Here is a 14,388-nt window from a genome sequence, read left to right as displayed (position 1 = left end):
GGTCAGGCGACCCATTTCGGCCATGACCGCCGACTACCAGCCAGTCGCTTTCTTGATATTGAAAAGTTAGTGATCTAGCCTGATGTCATGCGATAGTTGAGTCCTTGGAATGACATATTTAGAGCAGTGGCGTCTTGCTTGTCTTCACCGTGTCATCGACCGAGAGGCCAAAATGCCGCGAGGCACACGGCTGGAACAGGCCTGCTAACATGAACATTTTCCAGTTTGCGAATAATTAAGGCCTCAACAGTTTTCGTGCAACAAGTTGCCTGGTTATTCTTGGTGAAACCTTGATACCGGATGTCTCGTTGAAGAGAGCGTGTCATAAATATTCTTCAGCCGAATAATATGATACTTTGCTTTAGCCAGAGAGAAACCAGTGATCTCTTAACGCACGAGGTACGTAGTGCAGGAATTGTGTAATTTCGGAGTATGCAGGGTCGGCCCCAAATGAAGGGTAGCTGCAGTCGAGATGCTAATTAATGTTAGACAGGCAATTTATATCTGTATACTCTGTAAATCACGACATCCTGAGGTTTGGTATAAAAATATACCGGCAGACGGTTTCATGCAGGCCTGCAGAGTAGATGTATCGGATGACTTTAGGGGTCCAGAAAAGAGACAAGAGAGGTTGCTTGCCTTGTGCTGTTGCACAGCTAAAACTCTCGACTCGTTAAATAAATGGCTTGCGATCATCACATGTGTCCAACTTAAATAAAATCCTAGGACACGTCGTAGACTTAATTTTCTCCCAAATCCACTTAGAGATTGGACATGAACGGCGGTGTGGCATCCAGATATCATTGTGAAAGGGAATCCCTTTTCTTGTCTTACCACTGTAATGTCAAAAGAACAGTAGCAGCTTGAGAGCGGCGAATACCTCCAAAATCCATGCCTGGATAAGTTTCACTTAGAGACAATACGCTCTACTTCGAGCCAACTAGTATCCAAATCGGACCTCAAATTTAACACGGTAGGTTTAAAAAGTAAGCAAGTCTTCCGATAATGCGGACAGGGTTTCCAAGCTTCTCCTCTGAAGCCCGCAGCGATATACATATGTCACAGGTTATAAGTTATGCTTGACCGCAAATCGTCTTCCTTAGCATATGATAAGCAGATACCCGATAAATGAAAGCCTTGCTCCGGTTAATATCCAAACCAAGTGCCTCAGTTGCTATTGAAGGATTCAACAATGTTGCGCAGGCACCCACTTGCGTGAGGCTCGCCGGGCCGGTGCTACAACACCCGATCTTGGCGTTCAGTCGAAGAAAAGTTGGTCGTTCCGGTGGTTAAAAATCCGGATTGCACATTGAGGAATCATTTGGTGATCTTCATGCTGGAAAGTGATGCTTTCATCTCGTCGTCTCCAATATCAAAATCGATGTTCGAGTCTTTGATAGAAGAAGTCATATGTTCCTAAAGGGGAAAGGCCGCCCGGGCGGTTATGACGGAACATAGTTATTCCGTAACCACGGCAACGCTCACGTGACGTCCAAAAACGGAAGTTCAGTTCCCTCGATGAACAAAAGAAAAACGACGTCAGATCGAAATTTGAGTCGAAATTCCTCTAGAAGACCCAAGGAACCAGCTTGGTGATAATGGGGATTTGCGGACGAGTTCCGGTTATTCCATGGTCGTTGTGATGCGAAACCCGGCGCCAGATGCAGACCTTATGTATTAAGACGGGGCAGGTGGGATATGTATTCGTCAACGCACTATGACAACCATGGTACACTTGCATGGCTGACTCCAGTTGTGATATAGGTAATCGCCGATCGCAAAATCTCGCCATGGGACTGCTCTATCTCGGGCTGGAATATCGAACATGGTTCTCTTCACACTGTGCGCCCTGGGGCAAACAAATTTAAAAGCTCCGTAGGCAGGTGGGTTGTGGACAGTCGGGAAAGGCTTGCATATACGATGAAACAAGTGATCCATGTACCCTGTTGCCCTAACAACTTCCAGTGTGCCTTGTTTGCATGCCAACGACCCCAGGCTCGAAAGACATTGCCCAATCAGCTCCCGCAGCCCGGTTCTTTGGCATGGCTCACACGTTCATGCTAACTCCAGCACGACGAAACAACAGCCAGTGGATCAATATCCTCGACACCCAGTTTATTTTCCAGCCGCCGAACGATCATGGGACAGCCCATTGCTATCACATCGACTGGAAAGCCGTCCTCGTGTTGTTATTTTGCGCAGGGAGCAAATCTATCACGCTTTCCACCATGACCTGCATATCCAACGCTGCTAGCTTCTCTTCGGCTGAACCCCTTTTTTTTGTGCCTCAGGGGCTTTTCTTCGCCTGGCGATCGCCGGATCCACCGCGGCGCGTCGATGTCACTTCGCTCTGGTTGGTTAATTGTAGCTGAGTCAGCCTGACCACAGCGGACGGGCCTGGCGCTTTGCCTCTTTGGGACACAAAGTACCTGGCACTTTACCGAAAGGGGAATAGTTCATCGGTCGATTCGACAGGGGAAGCTAATGCACGTGACAATCTACTTCCCATGGGCGCTTTCGAGAAGAGGCAAAGGGGGGAGGACGAGAGGGCAGAGCAGGTCGATCGAGACGCTTCATCAGCTGTCCATCACGCCCTCTTTCGCATCTCTCGCCGCCTCCGTTTCCTCTCCATATCTGTCTCTCTACCTATCCATCCGAGATCTCTGTCTGACAGCCCCCAACTCCAAGAGTCAAAACGCTGTCTCTCAGGGCTCTGATCATCGCTTCTGCTTCGATTTTACTCCCAGCTGGCTTCTAGAAGAAGACAGCAGGCCTTCCCCTGGACCTCCTGATAGCCTCCCACAGCATAAGAGTCGGTCTCGTCTGGCTGCAGTGCGCCCACTCCAGGTACACCGATTCATACTTTTTTCCCACTGTTCCTTACAAGAATCGTGCTGACCAGAAGACTATATAGACATTATTATTATTGACTCAATCTTAATCATAACCATCAGCCCTGCGTGTTTGATTAATTCTCGCTACATCTTAGCTCGACCGTGGACAGCCGGAGAGACGTCCAATTTCCGGGAAGCGTCTTGCAGTGTTGAGTCCACGCAAGCAGCGTTGACGACGGACAGACGGAAGGGAAAGGAAAAAAGAAAGAAGGGTGGCCCAACTTATGTCTCTCTCTACACATATGCAGTGAATCTGGCTGCTTTTGTCAACAACAACGTTGTCGGGGGAGGATCACGATGGACGCTTTGCCCAAGATTAAATGCTCCGACTGCCATGCGGAAGTCGAGCTCGTTGCCCTCGGAGACCATGTTTGCTCAAAAGCCGCGGGTCCTACCGTGACAACTTCTCCCGTTGAAGAGCAATTGTCAGTGGCAGAGTTCAACGAACACGGCCCGCCACCGAAACGGAGTCTCAGTCGTGAGTCCCTGTTTAACAGGTTAGGACGCGTGCAGCCACCTCCAAGGATAGATCCAACTGCTGCTAGTACGTATATATCATCCCACAGTTACCGTGGAATAATGGCTTCAAGTTTGACGGTATATGCTAACAAATTTCTAGATCGACCATTTTTATCACCTGGTGCTCAGATGTCTCCTCACACGGGAAGTTCTGGAGCACTCACTCCACGGTCTGCCTCACCACTTTCACCCCTCCAGCAGCTACAGCGAAGCCATACCAGCCCTGTCGCCTCGCAATCCTCAGTTGTTGCGGTTGTACCTGAAGGGAAGGCAAATTTAGACTGTGCTTTCCCTCCTTTTCCTAGGTCGGCTTCTGCAGGCGGATCAAAAGCGAAGAGGCTTGCATCTATAAGATCCATAAACACCAATGTTTCTTCTCGCAGAGGGGTTACCTCTCCCTCATCTTCAGATGGAAGCTATATGTCCCCATCGACGGATGGCCGAAGTTCGCGTGCAACAACTATCAACAGGCATAGACGAGAGGCATCGATAGATAGCAAGGCCTTCCAGCGCTTGTCCATGACCAGCTCTAAAAATGGACATGGACTTCCTTCTCCGGTTTCACCCAGAGGATCGTCGCGAAGCCGGTGTGAGGACCGGGGTATTCCCCCGCCCCCGTCGGGGCCTGTTGCTAGCCTCGCCAGCAGTCCCGTGTTCACATCCGGTAATTCAGAGCCTTTTTATTTTGGCAGCAACGATAACAATGAAAATCACAATCAGGAAAAAGATCTTCCAGAAACCTCACCCCGGGACAAAGTACGACAACTAGATGGCATGGAAGGGCTGGATTTCGGCTTTACTACGAGAACAAAATCTCCTGAAATGATGGACGTCGATAACAAACTTGAAAACATAGAGGAAGATGATTCGGAAAAAGCTCCAGACAGCCCGGGCCCGTCTGTCTCGGAGTACAAAATCGAAAGGGAGTCCTCCGTCTCAAATTTTGCCAGCGGCCTTGGTATCAGCGATCCATATCACACCACCAATGATTCTACTTCGTCTTCCGACTCATCACCGTCGGAGACTCCCTCGAACAGCTCTTTCTCAAGCAGGCCATCTGAGTTCTCCAACATTTCCGAACCTAAGTCAAGCTTGTCGGAGAAATACAATGTCGATCATCTGCGTCTCCTCCAAGAAGAGCCGCCAACCCGACCAAAAGTAGATCCCTTCGCTTACGAACTCGATTCTCCAACCGATCCTCTCTTCCAGCAAGGTCGACTTTCCAATCCTCCGGCTAATACTTTCCCTTCGAACTCAAAGACAACATACAGTACCCCATCAACACAGCTCGAGCCAGCACAGCCAAAGAAATACACCCCATACCGCTCCCCTACTCAATCCCTTAACCCACAATCCTCAACCTTCGAACAGCAGCAGCAGCAACAACAACAACAATCTCCGTTTTCACCACCGCTACAGCCCGAAGTACAACAAGAACCACAGCAGGTGCGAGAGCAGCAGCAGCGACCTCCCCCAGTGCCGGAAGATGGATCAGCAGCCCAACCACTACCTCCATCCCGATCCGCAACTCCCGGGAAACGCCGCCATGCCTGCCGTGGTTGCGGCGAAATTATTACCGGAAAGTCAGTTTCCTCAGCAGATGGCCGCTTGACGGGCCGTTATCACAGGTCTTGTTTTGTCTGCCATACCTGTCATGCCCCCTTCCAAACAGCAGACTTTTACGTGCTTAACAATCATCCATATTGTGCGGCAGATTACCACAGGCTAAATGGCACCCTGTGTGCAGAGTGCGGTGAAGGGATTGAAGGCCCTTGTCTCGAAGCAGAGGACATCAACCCATCGAACGGAGTTGGAATTGATTCGAGCAAGAAGAGCCAAAAGTTTCATCCAGGCTGTTTCAAGTGCCGCACCTGTCACATCGTACTCAGAGGCGACTACTTTGAGTGGAACGGCAGCGCGTACTGTGAGCGTGACGGTAGAAGGGCGGCAGGTTTGATGCCTCCTCCACGATCGCTAGTTTTCCCTCCACCACATGGTTACCAGGGCCATCCGCCTCCGTCCATGGGTCCTCCATGTCCGGGGCCTGGCCCAGGATACAGGAGGCCACCGCCCCCTTCATCACCACTTGCAGGTCCACGGCAAGGCGGTCGTGGTGACCCTCGTTACCGACCTATGAATCCATCATCTCTTCGACCAAGACCCGATAAACATAGACCACACCCATCCGAACACCAGTTCGTTAATTCGTCACTAACTCCAGCACCTGGACTCGATAACGGACCATACCCTTCCACTAGAAAATTTCCGGAACGACGGACAACAAAGCTGATGATGGTATAATAGAAGATAGCTTCTCATTACATACACCTATCCGATCGAAATCTTACCTCAATTAATACCTCGCCTTTTTCCCTTTCTCAATCCATGAATATAAGTGCCATACTATATACGCCTTGCTATGCTGTGCTATGTGATATAACTGACGGCGGGACAACAAAATATTTACTACCGTTTCTGCTCTCCTACCCTGAGATCGGATGAATTATTGTTTAATGTTTTTCTGTTTAATTTTTAGTGCCTGCACTTTGATACTTTTCCTTTCGGTGGTTTCTTGCCTTACCTTCTTGACTTGACCCTTGACTCGACTTTTCTTTTCCTTTGCTCTCTGGGCTTTCTTCATGATATCCATTGCATTCACTTCTGTTCTATTCCCGCCTTGAAGGAGCATTTTTACTTTTATTATTTTTTTTTTTTTTTTTGCCGCTCCTTCGACTCGTTTCTTCGACCGCTCACTTGGGCTTTATTTTTATTTCCATTCTTCCCTACTCCTTGATACCTTGAGCACGCCCTATAATGTGTGTGCCTATTCACTTTTGATATACCCTTCGATCTCTTGTTTAATTTCGATTCATATATTTAACAGCTCATAGTCGAGCTCTTCAGCACTCCCGACAAATCAGATCTACGTACTTCACTCCCACACTGCTTATCGGCCAACTTGATCTATTATTGTCATCCTTGGTAGTCCGCCTTGCTTCTCATGGAAGATCCTCGCTGATTGTGGGGTATCCAGGGGCTTGATGGCTGTATTTTGAAGTTTATCGCCATAGCATCTCGTATACGAGCTGCAACAAGCGCCAACACGAACAATTGGGTGCCATTCATCGATGGCACGGTGGCAGCACCACAGTCAGTCCCAGTACATCGATGAGGCACGAATACGACATATTGCATGTATGAAAACTGGCCCCAAATATGCCCCAAGGCCGGTCTTCGTGATGCTCGAAGCAAAGCTTTAAGTATAAATCATACATCACTTCCTCATACCCACCCATCAAACAACCATTTTCCAATAAGCCATGAAGTTCGTTCTCTTTGCCCAGCTGGCAGCACTTGCTGCTCTAGCGATCGCTGTCGACCTCGCAGTCCAAGCCGGCCAACATGTCATGTACTCTTATCCAGGCCTTACACCCCCCGAGAGCTTGTACAAGCTCACATCAGAAGGCAAAGTAGGCGGCCTGATCATCTTCAAAGAGAATGTCAACTCCAACCTGCCAGCTATCATGGACAAGTTCCAGGCTCTCTACAAAGCCTCGCCAGCCTATAATGGCCATCCTATGATTATCACCACCGACCAAGAGGGAGGCAATGTCCGTCGTGTCCCTGGCGGCCCAAGCCAGAGTGCTCGCCAGATTGGTGATTCCTCAACTCCCATGCAAGCCGCTAGCCAGGCTGGCCGGGACGCTGCAGCAGCTCTAAAAGCACAGAAGATCAACGGCAACTTGGCTCCTGTTCTGGACATCTACCGTGAAGAAGGGAACTTCATTGACGAATTTGGCCGTTCTTTCGGTAATAATACTGAAATAGTCACCTCATGTGGTTCAGCCTTCGTTATTTCGCAGTCTCGTTCCGGCGTGCTGTCGACAGTAAAGCACTTCCCTGGTCTTGGAGCCGCGAAGAAGGGTGAAAACACAGATCTAGTTCCTATCAAGATCGATTTGTCTCTGGATGAGATCCGTACTTTCGACGAGGTGCCGTATCGAACTGCCATCCGTAACGGAGTCGATATGATCATGACATCTTGGGCAGTGTACCCTTCCCTTGACGCAAAGTATCCTGCTGGGCTGAGCAGAAAGTGGGCAACGGATGAGCTGCGAACAAGGCTCGGCTACAAGGGCGTTATCATCACCGATGCCATCGAAGCTGGTTCTCTGAAATCCTTTGGAAATGATGGACAGCGAGGTGTACTGGCCGCAAAGGCGGGAGTGGATATCTTGCTTGCATCTGGAAGAAATGCTACGCAAGGAGAGGCCATCGTCAACGAGATCGTGGCGGCCTTGAAGAAGGGTACTTTATCCATGACTGAGTTCCAGGAGAGCTCGAAGAGAATTCAAGCTCTCCAAAGCCGTCTTTCTGCATAGAGAGGACCCTCTAAACATAGGTGTACTTGAATAAATACTAGAGTTATTTATTGATGAATATGAAATTCTCGCCATTTAGTTGGTAGCGGTGTGGTAGTCATGACTTCAATATTGTTTTATTATGTATTATTTAAGGGCTAGATGTTATGCATAACTAGTTAACATGTTCAATTCGGGGGTATGTGGGTATGTCAAGATAAGATACTAGCCATCGAGCGCTCGAAATTCGATATCGTAACTCATATGGCCAAAGCTAATAGCCGGTAAAATAAAAACATGCTCTAATGCTTTCAAAGCAATGGAAGAGCCAAAAAGAGAAGTATTGCTATAGCCATAGTAAGGTGTCGAAAATATAGAGTGATCTTCCCTTGATAACTGGAGATCGTGTCCCTGCCAGCAGGAGAAAGCCCCGTGGTAACGCAGTCACCTTATCTTGACCTCAGCTATTGCCTTAGGCTCCGAGGGTCTTTTTAACTCGACGAAGGGGCTTCTTGTTGAGTGCCGCTCGAAGTAGATGGGTTGGAGCTCGATTCATTGTTCCAAGGCATTTTAATCGAGTAAGTGAGCTGGTCATGCCTGGGAGGCGACTTGAAGATCAACCGGAAGGTCGGAAGACACCCGACAACCATGGCTAAAAATGGGCCATTAACATCTTCTCTATCTAGGAATCCAAGAAGCACATACCAGTTGTAGCTTCGACAGTCCCCCAGAGAGACAGCCATTGGACATTTGGATTTGTAATACCAGTCTTGGAGCCAATTTGAACAAGACGGATAATAGCAGTTATCATGCAAAGCATTCCAACAGAAAATAGAGCACCGGCTCTAATCTTCTGTGAGTATGAAATGTGCATTCCATATATGAGTCTGAGCGGAAGTATCATGACTATATGACAATGTATCAGCGCCTGTGTCAACTTGATAAATATCGAAATAACGTACCCAGCAGATCAGTTGAGACATCCGCGGCAAACCAACCAAATAAACTTATGTTTCGGGTTATGGAATCCATACGGCCTTGACAGAACTCTATGCAATGTTAGTATATATCTAGCGGAAAGGCTTTCGGGAAAGTCAACCTACTTTGGCCCGGAGCAACGTGGTTGAGCTGTCGAGGTCCACCACAGGAGAGCAGAGTAGCAAGGAATCCGAGTACAAAAGTGATGAAGAGGTACGTGATTGTCACATTCCACCACCGAAGTTGATCTGGTAATGCCCTCAGAAATGGACGGAAGAAAAGGAGCAAGGAAATTTTGATGCACCAGAGAGCGGAGTAAAAGAGGTAGGTTGAGGCATATGCAAGAATGATAACGTCGTGTCTATCATTGAGGATCTCCCTATAGGGCGGCTTCATCCGTAGAGCAACATAGCTCAGCCGGTAGACTCGTGTCTGAAGGCCAAGGAGGACGAGCTCGTTTGCAAGGAAGAATATATATGCAAGTACAATAAAGCTAACTTCCGGTTCCCTCAGTCGTTCATGCCGCCAGCGAATATATGCGGTAGGAATCAAGATGACAGAGCCGAAGACGGTCAAAAAGACAATGAAGATGTATAGGCTCCGTTCACCTATCCATATCTCTAAGGTTGGATCACCCTTTTGTGGTCCCGACTGTGTCATTGTATGTGTTTTTTATCAGGGCCTGGAACTGAAATTCGAGTAGAATGAGCCTGAATATGGATTGGAGATTGATATGGTCCAGCAGGATGAAGTGAGTTGCTTCGGGGTCTTTGATAGAAGATATAATATATCTGCCAGAGGAGCCATCAGGAGGTCCAGGCTGAAAAGTTTTTTTCCTGTTATTATTTCTGCTTCAGCGAAGAAGTCGCCCCGGGTATTCCAAACGCCGGCTATGCCATCCCACGTCGGCGCAAAGATGAGGAACAAGAAAGATGTAGTTAGCGAAAAAGAAAAGGAGAGGTATCGAAGGTCAGACAGTACGCCACAGGTTGGGGAAAAAATATATACACATAATCCGCAGGAACCAGTGCATGACAGCGCCAGAGATGAACTCCTTAAGGGCTGGCTGGAAAGGCAAAAAAGCCACCTCTTGCACGACGGCAGCTTCGCTGGCTGATGCAGTCGATCGAGAGGTCCAAGCAAGACTAGCGTGCCATGCTTCGCGGTCAGATCTCGAGTCCACTAGTTACTCCAAGGGGTCCCGGCTAGGGCGGTGATATGCCATGCTGGGTACAGGACAAGATCTCCAGCTAAACAGGAGTTCAAATACGGACGGGACCACGACGGCGCGGATGATTGAGCAACTATCAGGACGCCCGTCAGTTTCGAACTCCTATCCATGCTGATTTATTTGGGTTAATTTGTGAATGGTTGCCACTGCCATCTCCGTAGGTATAAAAATTATGGCTTCCCGGGTGGATAGGAGAGTCAGAAAGGAAAAAGCAAGCAAGGAAAAGGCCATTTTGAGAGTCTAGATGGTGGTGAAATGAAGAAATTCGAAGGCTGATCCTTCACTGGCAGGCTTATCCCTTTCCATTCCTTGTGTTCCACGAGCTGTGTTTCAACCCATTATCGTATTCTTGTGTGGACTCCCTGCACAGTGACGATGAAGAGCCTTCTTTTTGCCTGGGAGGCTGAAACTGGCCGTTTAGAGGTCTGAATTTTCACTGGGAGGGGGGGAAGCATTCGAAACGCTGAGGTTTACCTGGGTAATAACTAGTTATGCCTTGTTTGTGACCTTGGCCCATGGCTTTCAGCACAGCCAGTTGGAGGTGGCTGATATAACTGGTTACACTACCCTCGAAGGATGATGTCGATACAAACATGACCACGCACGCAGTGGTTGTGAGAACCTGGAGCTATTCGAACATTCCCCAGACAAGATGGACGATCGAGAGGACCTCACACTCCCGGGGTACTCCGAACGGCGACGAAGCATACTCCAAAGGAATGGAGAGATGCAGGGATGAGTTTGAGTACCCATCTCAGTGGACTACCGGGCGGTCCGGCTCTGGTTCAAGGGGGATATGGAAAACGCATCTTTTTGCTTCTTCGGTAACTAGAGTTTGTATGAAAGTCAGCGAGTCCATGGAGTGCACCCCCACGAGACTTAGTAAGGACGACTGAACCTTTCTCAACTATCAAGGTGGTCTGTATACAGGCGGTTTCTGTCCTGGGTTGAGAGAACAAACCCTTATGGCTGTCTTGCGCTTCCTACGCGAGTCTGTACGAAGCATAGCCAATGAACTTCTTTAGGGCAGATGGACGGGACGGCAGTGCATTGATATCCTCTCCCCCGGTAGCTAGCTAGTGAAGGGTTATTCCGTTATATACCATCCTTGCCGGTAATATACTTGGTTACTTCCCAAGCAACTTCGGGCCAGACGACGGGATAGCTTCGAGGCGCTGTTTGACTTTACCGTTGCAATGACAGCGGGACTATTGGAGGCTTGCAGGCTGGTCTGAAGCTACCATAGCCATGGCTGCACGTTTCTGGTGTTATATAAGCCTGGAGTTCAGAGTACCACTTGAACATACTCTGCATGAGACTCGGTATAGATACCGTTGATTTTTGGCTTGTTCTATCACTGGACATGGCCGCAACCACATGAAATTGGAGTGAGGCCTTGCGTAAATATTACTTCTTCTTGGATTAGATTTAACATTGACACTGAGTTGAAGAAGGTTGGAAAAAAGAGGATGGGCGTCCTAAGCACCACGACAATTGGCATCATAAGCTGCCGGTTTGACAAAATCCGGAAAAGGGCTGTTATTATACCCAAGACGGGCCACGGTGTAGGCTGATAATAGGTTTATGCCGTAAGTTATCTGTCCCGTAGCAAACAATTGTAGAATGTGGGAGCGGGAGCGGGAGCCAGCTTACCGTCCTTCTTGTAGACAGGCCATCCCTGACTTTTGAGCCCAGCCCAGGGGTCAGCTGCAAAGGCAGCCCAGGCTCTTTGCATGATTCTCTTGAGAATGGTTTGATCTGGCGATTCTGAATCTCCGGTCACTCCCTGGGAATTGCCAAAGACCATATGGAGGTCGACACCGTGGTATGCGCCACTGTTAGGGAACAGCCGAGTATTGGTCCAATCAGCAAAGTAACGATATCTCCATAGCGGAATTTTGTGCTGAGTTCGGTAATCTGCTTCCTTCATGGCCGGGCATCCGAACACGTCTGTAACGAACTGGGCCCACTGCTCGTCTGTGAGAACAGTGCCTCGAGCCGAAGCAGAGATGTTGTAGAATGAAGATTCACGGTCTCCATGGCCAAGTATCATGGGCTATAACAATTCAGCTTACGATCCCAACGTAAAGAGCAGCAGCATAACAAACTATCTAAGACGGACTCACGGTTTGGATGAATTTCCCCTGAGACGCCAGGGACTCATAGTCATCAAAGATAAGTTCACCGTCTGGGCCTGGCTGAAACACAGGCTGTGAGCGAGCAACGCTCGTATTAGGCGGCGGAGGGACCTTATCCGCCGCGAGTCTGATATCGTCCACAGGCTTGCTTTGCATACAGGCCAGCACATCTCCCGCTGAGCCGCAGCCTGCGAGAGAAGACGCATTGTACCAGTTCCTGGCCGCCAGCTCCCTCGAATTTAGAGGGAAGCTGAAGATGGTACCGGAATGAAGGATCAGGCCAGCCACAATGGGGTCGTCTCGATACGCATAGGAATACGCATCGACTGCCAGAGCTCCAGACGACTGCCCGAAGATGGTTATCCTCGAAGGGTCTCCGCCAAAGGCCCCGGCGTTGTCCCGAAGCCATTCAACCGCCAGCCGCTGGTCCCTCAGGCCCAGGTTCTGGCGCAGTCCGGGGGCACCAGGGAAGCCAAAGATGCCTACTCGATAGTTGACGGTCACCACCACGACATCCTCGGCTTCTGAGAAGAACTGGCCGTCGAAAAAGGGGGTGTTGGTATCCCCAATGGTGAATCCTACGTCACGTCAGCAACGCAACCTCGCAGTAAGGGGGAAACAGGATAGACAGCATACTCCCGCCGTAGAAGAAGACCAGGACGGGTCTCTTCCGGCCTGCAGTGCCCTTCGTCCAGATGTTCAGCGTCAGGCAGTCCTCGCTGTGGACGTTGGCACCGCTGCCCATGAAGGCCGTCAGGATCCTAGCGTAGTTGGGCGTCGCGCCGGGGAAAGGGACCAGTTTCGCCGGCGTGTACACGCAGTCGCTTGATAGACATCATCAGCCAACCCCGTCCATCGGTTGAACCAACAAGCATTCCCTGCTGTTGTATTTTTTGGGACTTGATACTATTGCACTCACGCTGACTGCAGCTGGTTAGTTAGCAGGTTGTTTAAATCGTCAATTCTCCTCCAGTCAACTAGCTACAACGCGGTCATCAACGTACAAAGTTAGAGGCGACGAACGGCTGGTCACCAACATATCGCTGCGGCGGCATGAATCGCAGCTTGCCGACAGGCGGCTGAGCATACGGAATCCCCAGGAACTCATGGACCGTTGACGCTGTCTTTGCTGGGTGGCCGGTGATGGGGCCGTTGGTGGTGTTGACCGTGAAGGGGACGCAGTCTGCCAGCGCAGCCCATAGCAGACAGCCGGCCGCGACGCCGAACCTCCTCAGGGACTTCATAGCTGTCTGATATGGATACAATTTCGATATCCTGCGATGCTCGGGAGGGGCGATAATACGGATTTACAGGGCGTGGACGGCAGCCCGCTCAGCATTCAAAAGATAGGCATCTATCCTTGCTCTTCCAGCCTTTACTAGCAGCAAGCCCCCTCGCGGCATTCCTTTTTACTTCTCTCCTGCAAGTGACCGAAGTGCGCTCGAACGAAGAATATTCACAGAAGAAACTCTTAAGAATTCAGGTTATCGGTCCGGCTCTACTTGGGTGTCTAATCAGGATTGCTCCGGGTGTGCTGGGGGTGGAGGCCACCTGCATGAACATTCACCACCAGCGAAAAGTTCCCATAGCTAAATATCAATAAGAATACGAGAATACAGCGAAGAAGGCTGTCTCTAACGGATTCCGGATGATACACCAACTGTTTTGTGAAAGAAAGGAGGCTCAACAGTTATTCTTGACTGTAGCTCAGACATGTCAACGCCAGAGGTGGCTAAAAAATATCCAACATCTCCAAGATATCCTATGCATCCGCATGTGGAATCGAAACATGATCTCCTGCATATCGTATAGATGGAGGATAAGCATAGGTGTCACCTCGTTGCGGGTTCTATCGTGTACAGGCCTCGCATGAGAGACTCCTAAGTTACAACCGTCCCGCAACCTTGTAAGCGCTGCATACGTCAAACTTGCATCCATGTCCCTTGCTGACCACTTACAGGATAGAATCCGGTCTTGTCGATGTCGACCAAGCTTCGCGGGGCATTGGCCATATAACTGCCGCTCCCATGGATCAGTCATTCCTGGATGTGCGAGATGCAACATGTGCCAAAAAACGCTTCCTTGCGGGGAGCCGGGGAAACAGCAAACGTTTCATCAACTTGCAATGCATGAATTAATTACAAGGCGAAAATGGACAGTACATTGATTATATTTCGATGCGCCACCCCCCATGATTCATGGAGGCGGAGTGAGAGCGTCTATACCCTGTCCCCAGTGTGTCCTAGCTACCTCATCTATTGATATCA

General features: G+C 49.4%; 5 protein-coding genes across 5 annotated transcripts; 2 read left to right on the top strand and 3 right to left on the bottom strand.

The window, feature by feature from the left end:
- Positions 1-2,322: 2,322 nt before the first annotated feature.
- TERG_01838 (uncharacterized protein) lies at positions 2,323-6,092 on the top strand. Its single transcript, XM_003237068.2, has 2 exons — positions 2,323-3,438; positions 3,514-6,092. The coding sequence occupies exons 1-2, from the start codon at positions 3,192-3,194 to the stop codon at positions 5,712-5,714; spliced, it is 2,448 nt and encodes an 815-aa protein (XP_003237116.1). The 5' UTR covers positions 2,323-3,191; the 3' UTR covers positions 5,715-6,092.
- Positions 6,093-6,136: 44 nt separating this feature from the next.
- On the top strand, positions 6,137-7,795 carry TERG_01837 (uncharacterized protein; the record flags this gene model as incomplete). Its single annotated transcript, XM_003237067.2, has 1 exon — positions 6,137-7,795. The coding sequence occupies exon 1, from the start codon at positions 6,734-6,736 to the stop codon at positions 7,793-7,795; it is 1,062 nt and encodes a 353-aa protein (XP_003237115.1). The 5' UTR covers positions 6,137-6,733.
- A 470-nt stretch (positions 7,796-8,265) lies between these two features.
- TERG_01836 (uncharacterized protein) lies at positions 8,266-9,412 on the bottom strand (the record flags this gene model as incomplete). The annotated part of the gene is made up of 4 exons (XM_003237066.1): positions 8,266-8,426; positions 8,480-8,680; positions 8,737-8,823; positions 8,878-9,412. The coding sequence occupies 4 exons, from the start codon at positions 9,410-9,412 to the stop codon at positions 8,266-8,268; spliced, it is 984 nt and encodes a 327-aa protein (XP_003237114.1).
- Positions 9,413-10,006: 594 nt separating this feature from the next.
- Positions 10,007-13,365, bottom strand: TERG_01835 (uncharacterized protein; the record flags this gene model as incomplete). The annotated part of the gene is made up of 5 exons (XM_003237065.2): positions 10,007-11,553; positions 11,637-12,039; positions 12,110-12,699; positions 12,758-12,945; positions 13,145-13,365. The coding sequence occupies 5 exons, from the start codon at positions 13,363-13,365 to the stop codon at positions 11,462-11,464; spliced, it is 1,494 nt and encodes a 497-aa protein (XP_003237113.1). The 3' UTR covers positions 10,007-11,461.
- Positions 13,366-13,837: 472 nt separating this feature from the next.
- On the bottom strand, positions 13,838-14,185 carry TERG_11765 (uncharacterized protein; the record flags this gene model as incomplete). Its single annotated transcript, XM_047750827.1, has 1 exon — positions 13,838-14,185. The coding sequence occupies one exon, from the start codon at positions 14,183-14,185 to the stop codon at positions 13,838-13,840; it is 348 nt and encodes a 115-aa protein (XP_047605517.1).
- Positions 14,186-14,388: the final 203 nt, after the last annotated feature.

The sequence above is a fragment of the Trichophyton rubrum genome (genome assembly GCF_000151425.1).
Source record: "Trichophyton rubrum CBS 118892 genomic scaffold supercont2.2, whole genome shotgun sequence".
In the NCBI taxonomy this organism is placed as follows: Eukaryota; Fungi; Ascomycota; class Eurotiomycetes; order Onygenales; family Arthrodermataceae; genus Trichophyton; species Trichophyton rubrum.
The sequence above is the reverse complement of the archived record's forward strand: the minus strand, read 5'-3'. Positions and strand labels throughout refer to the sequence as shown.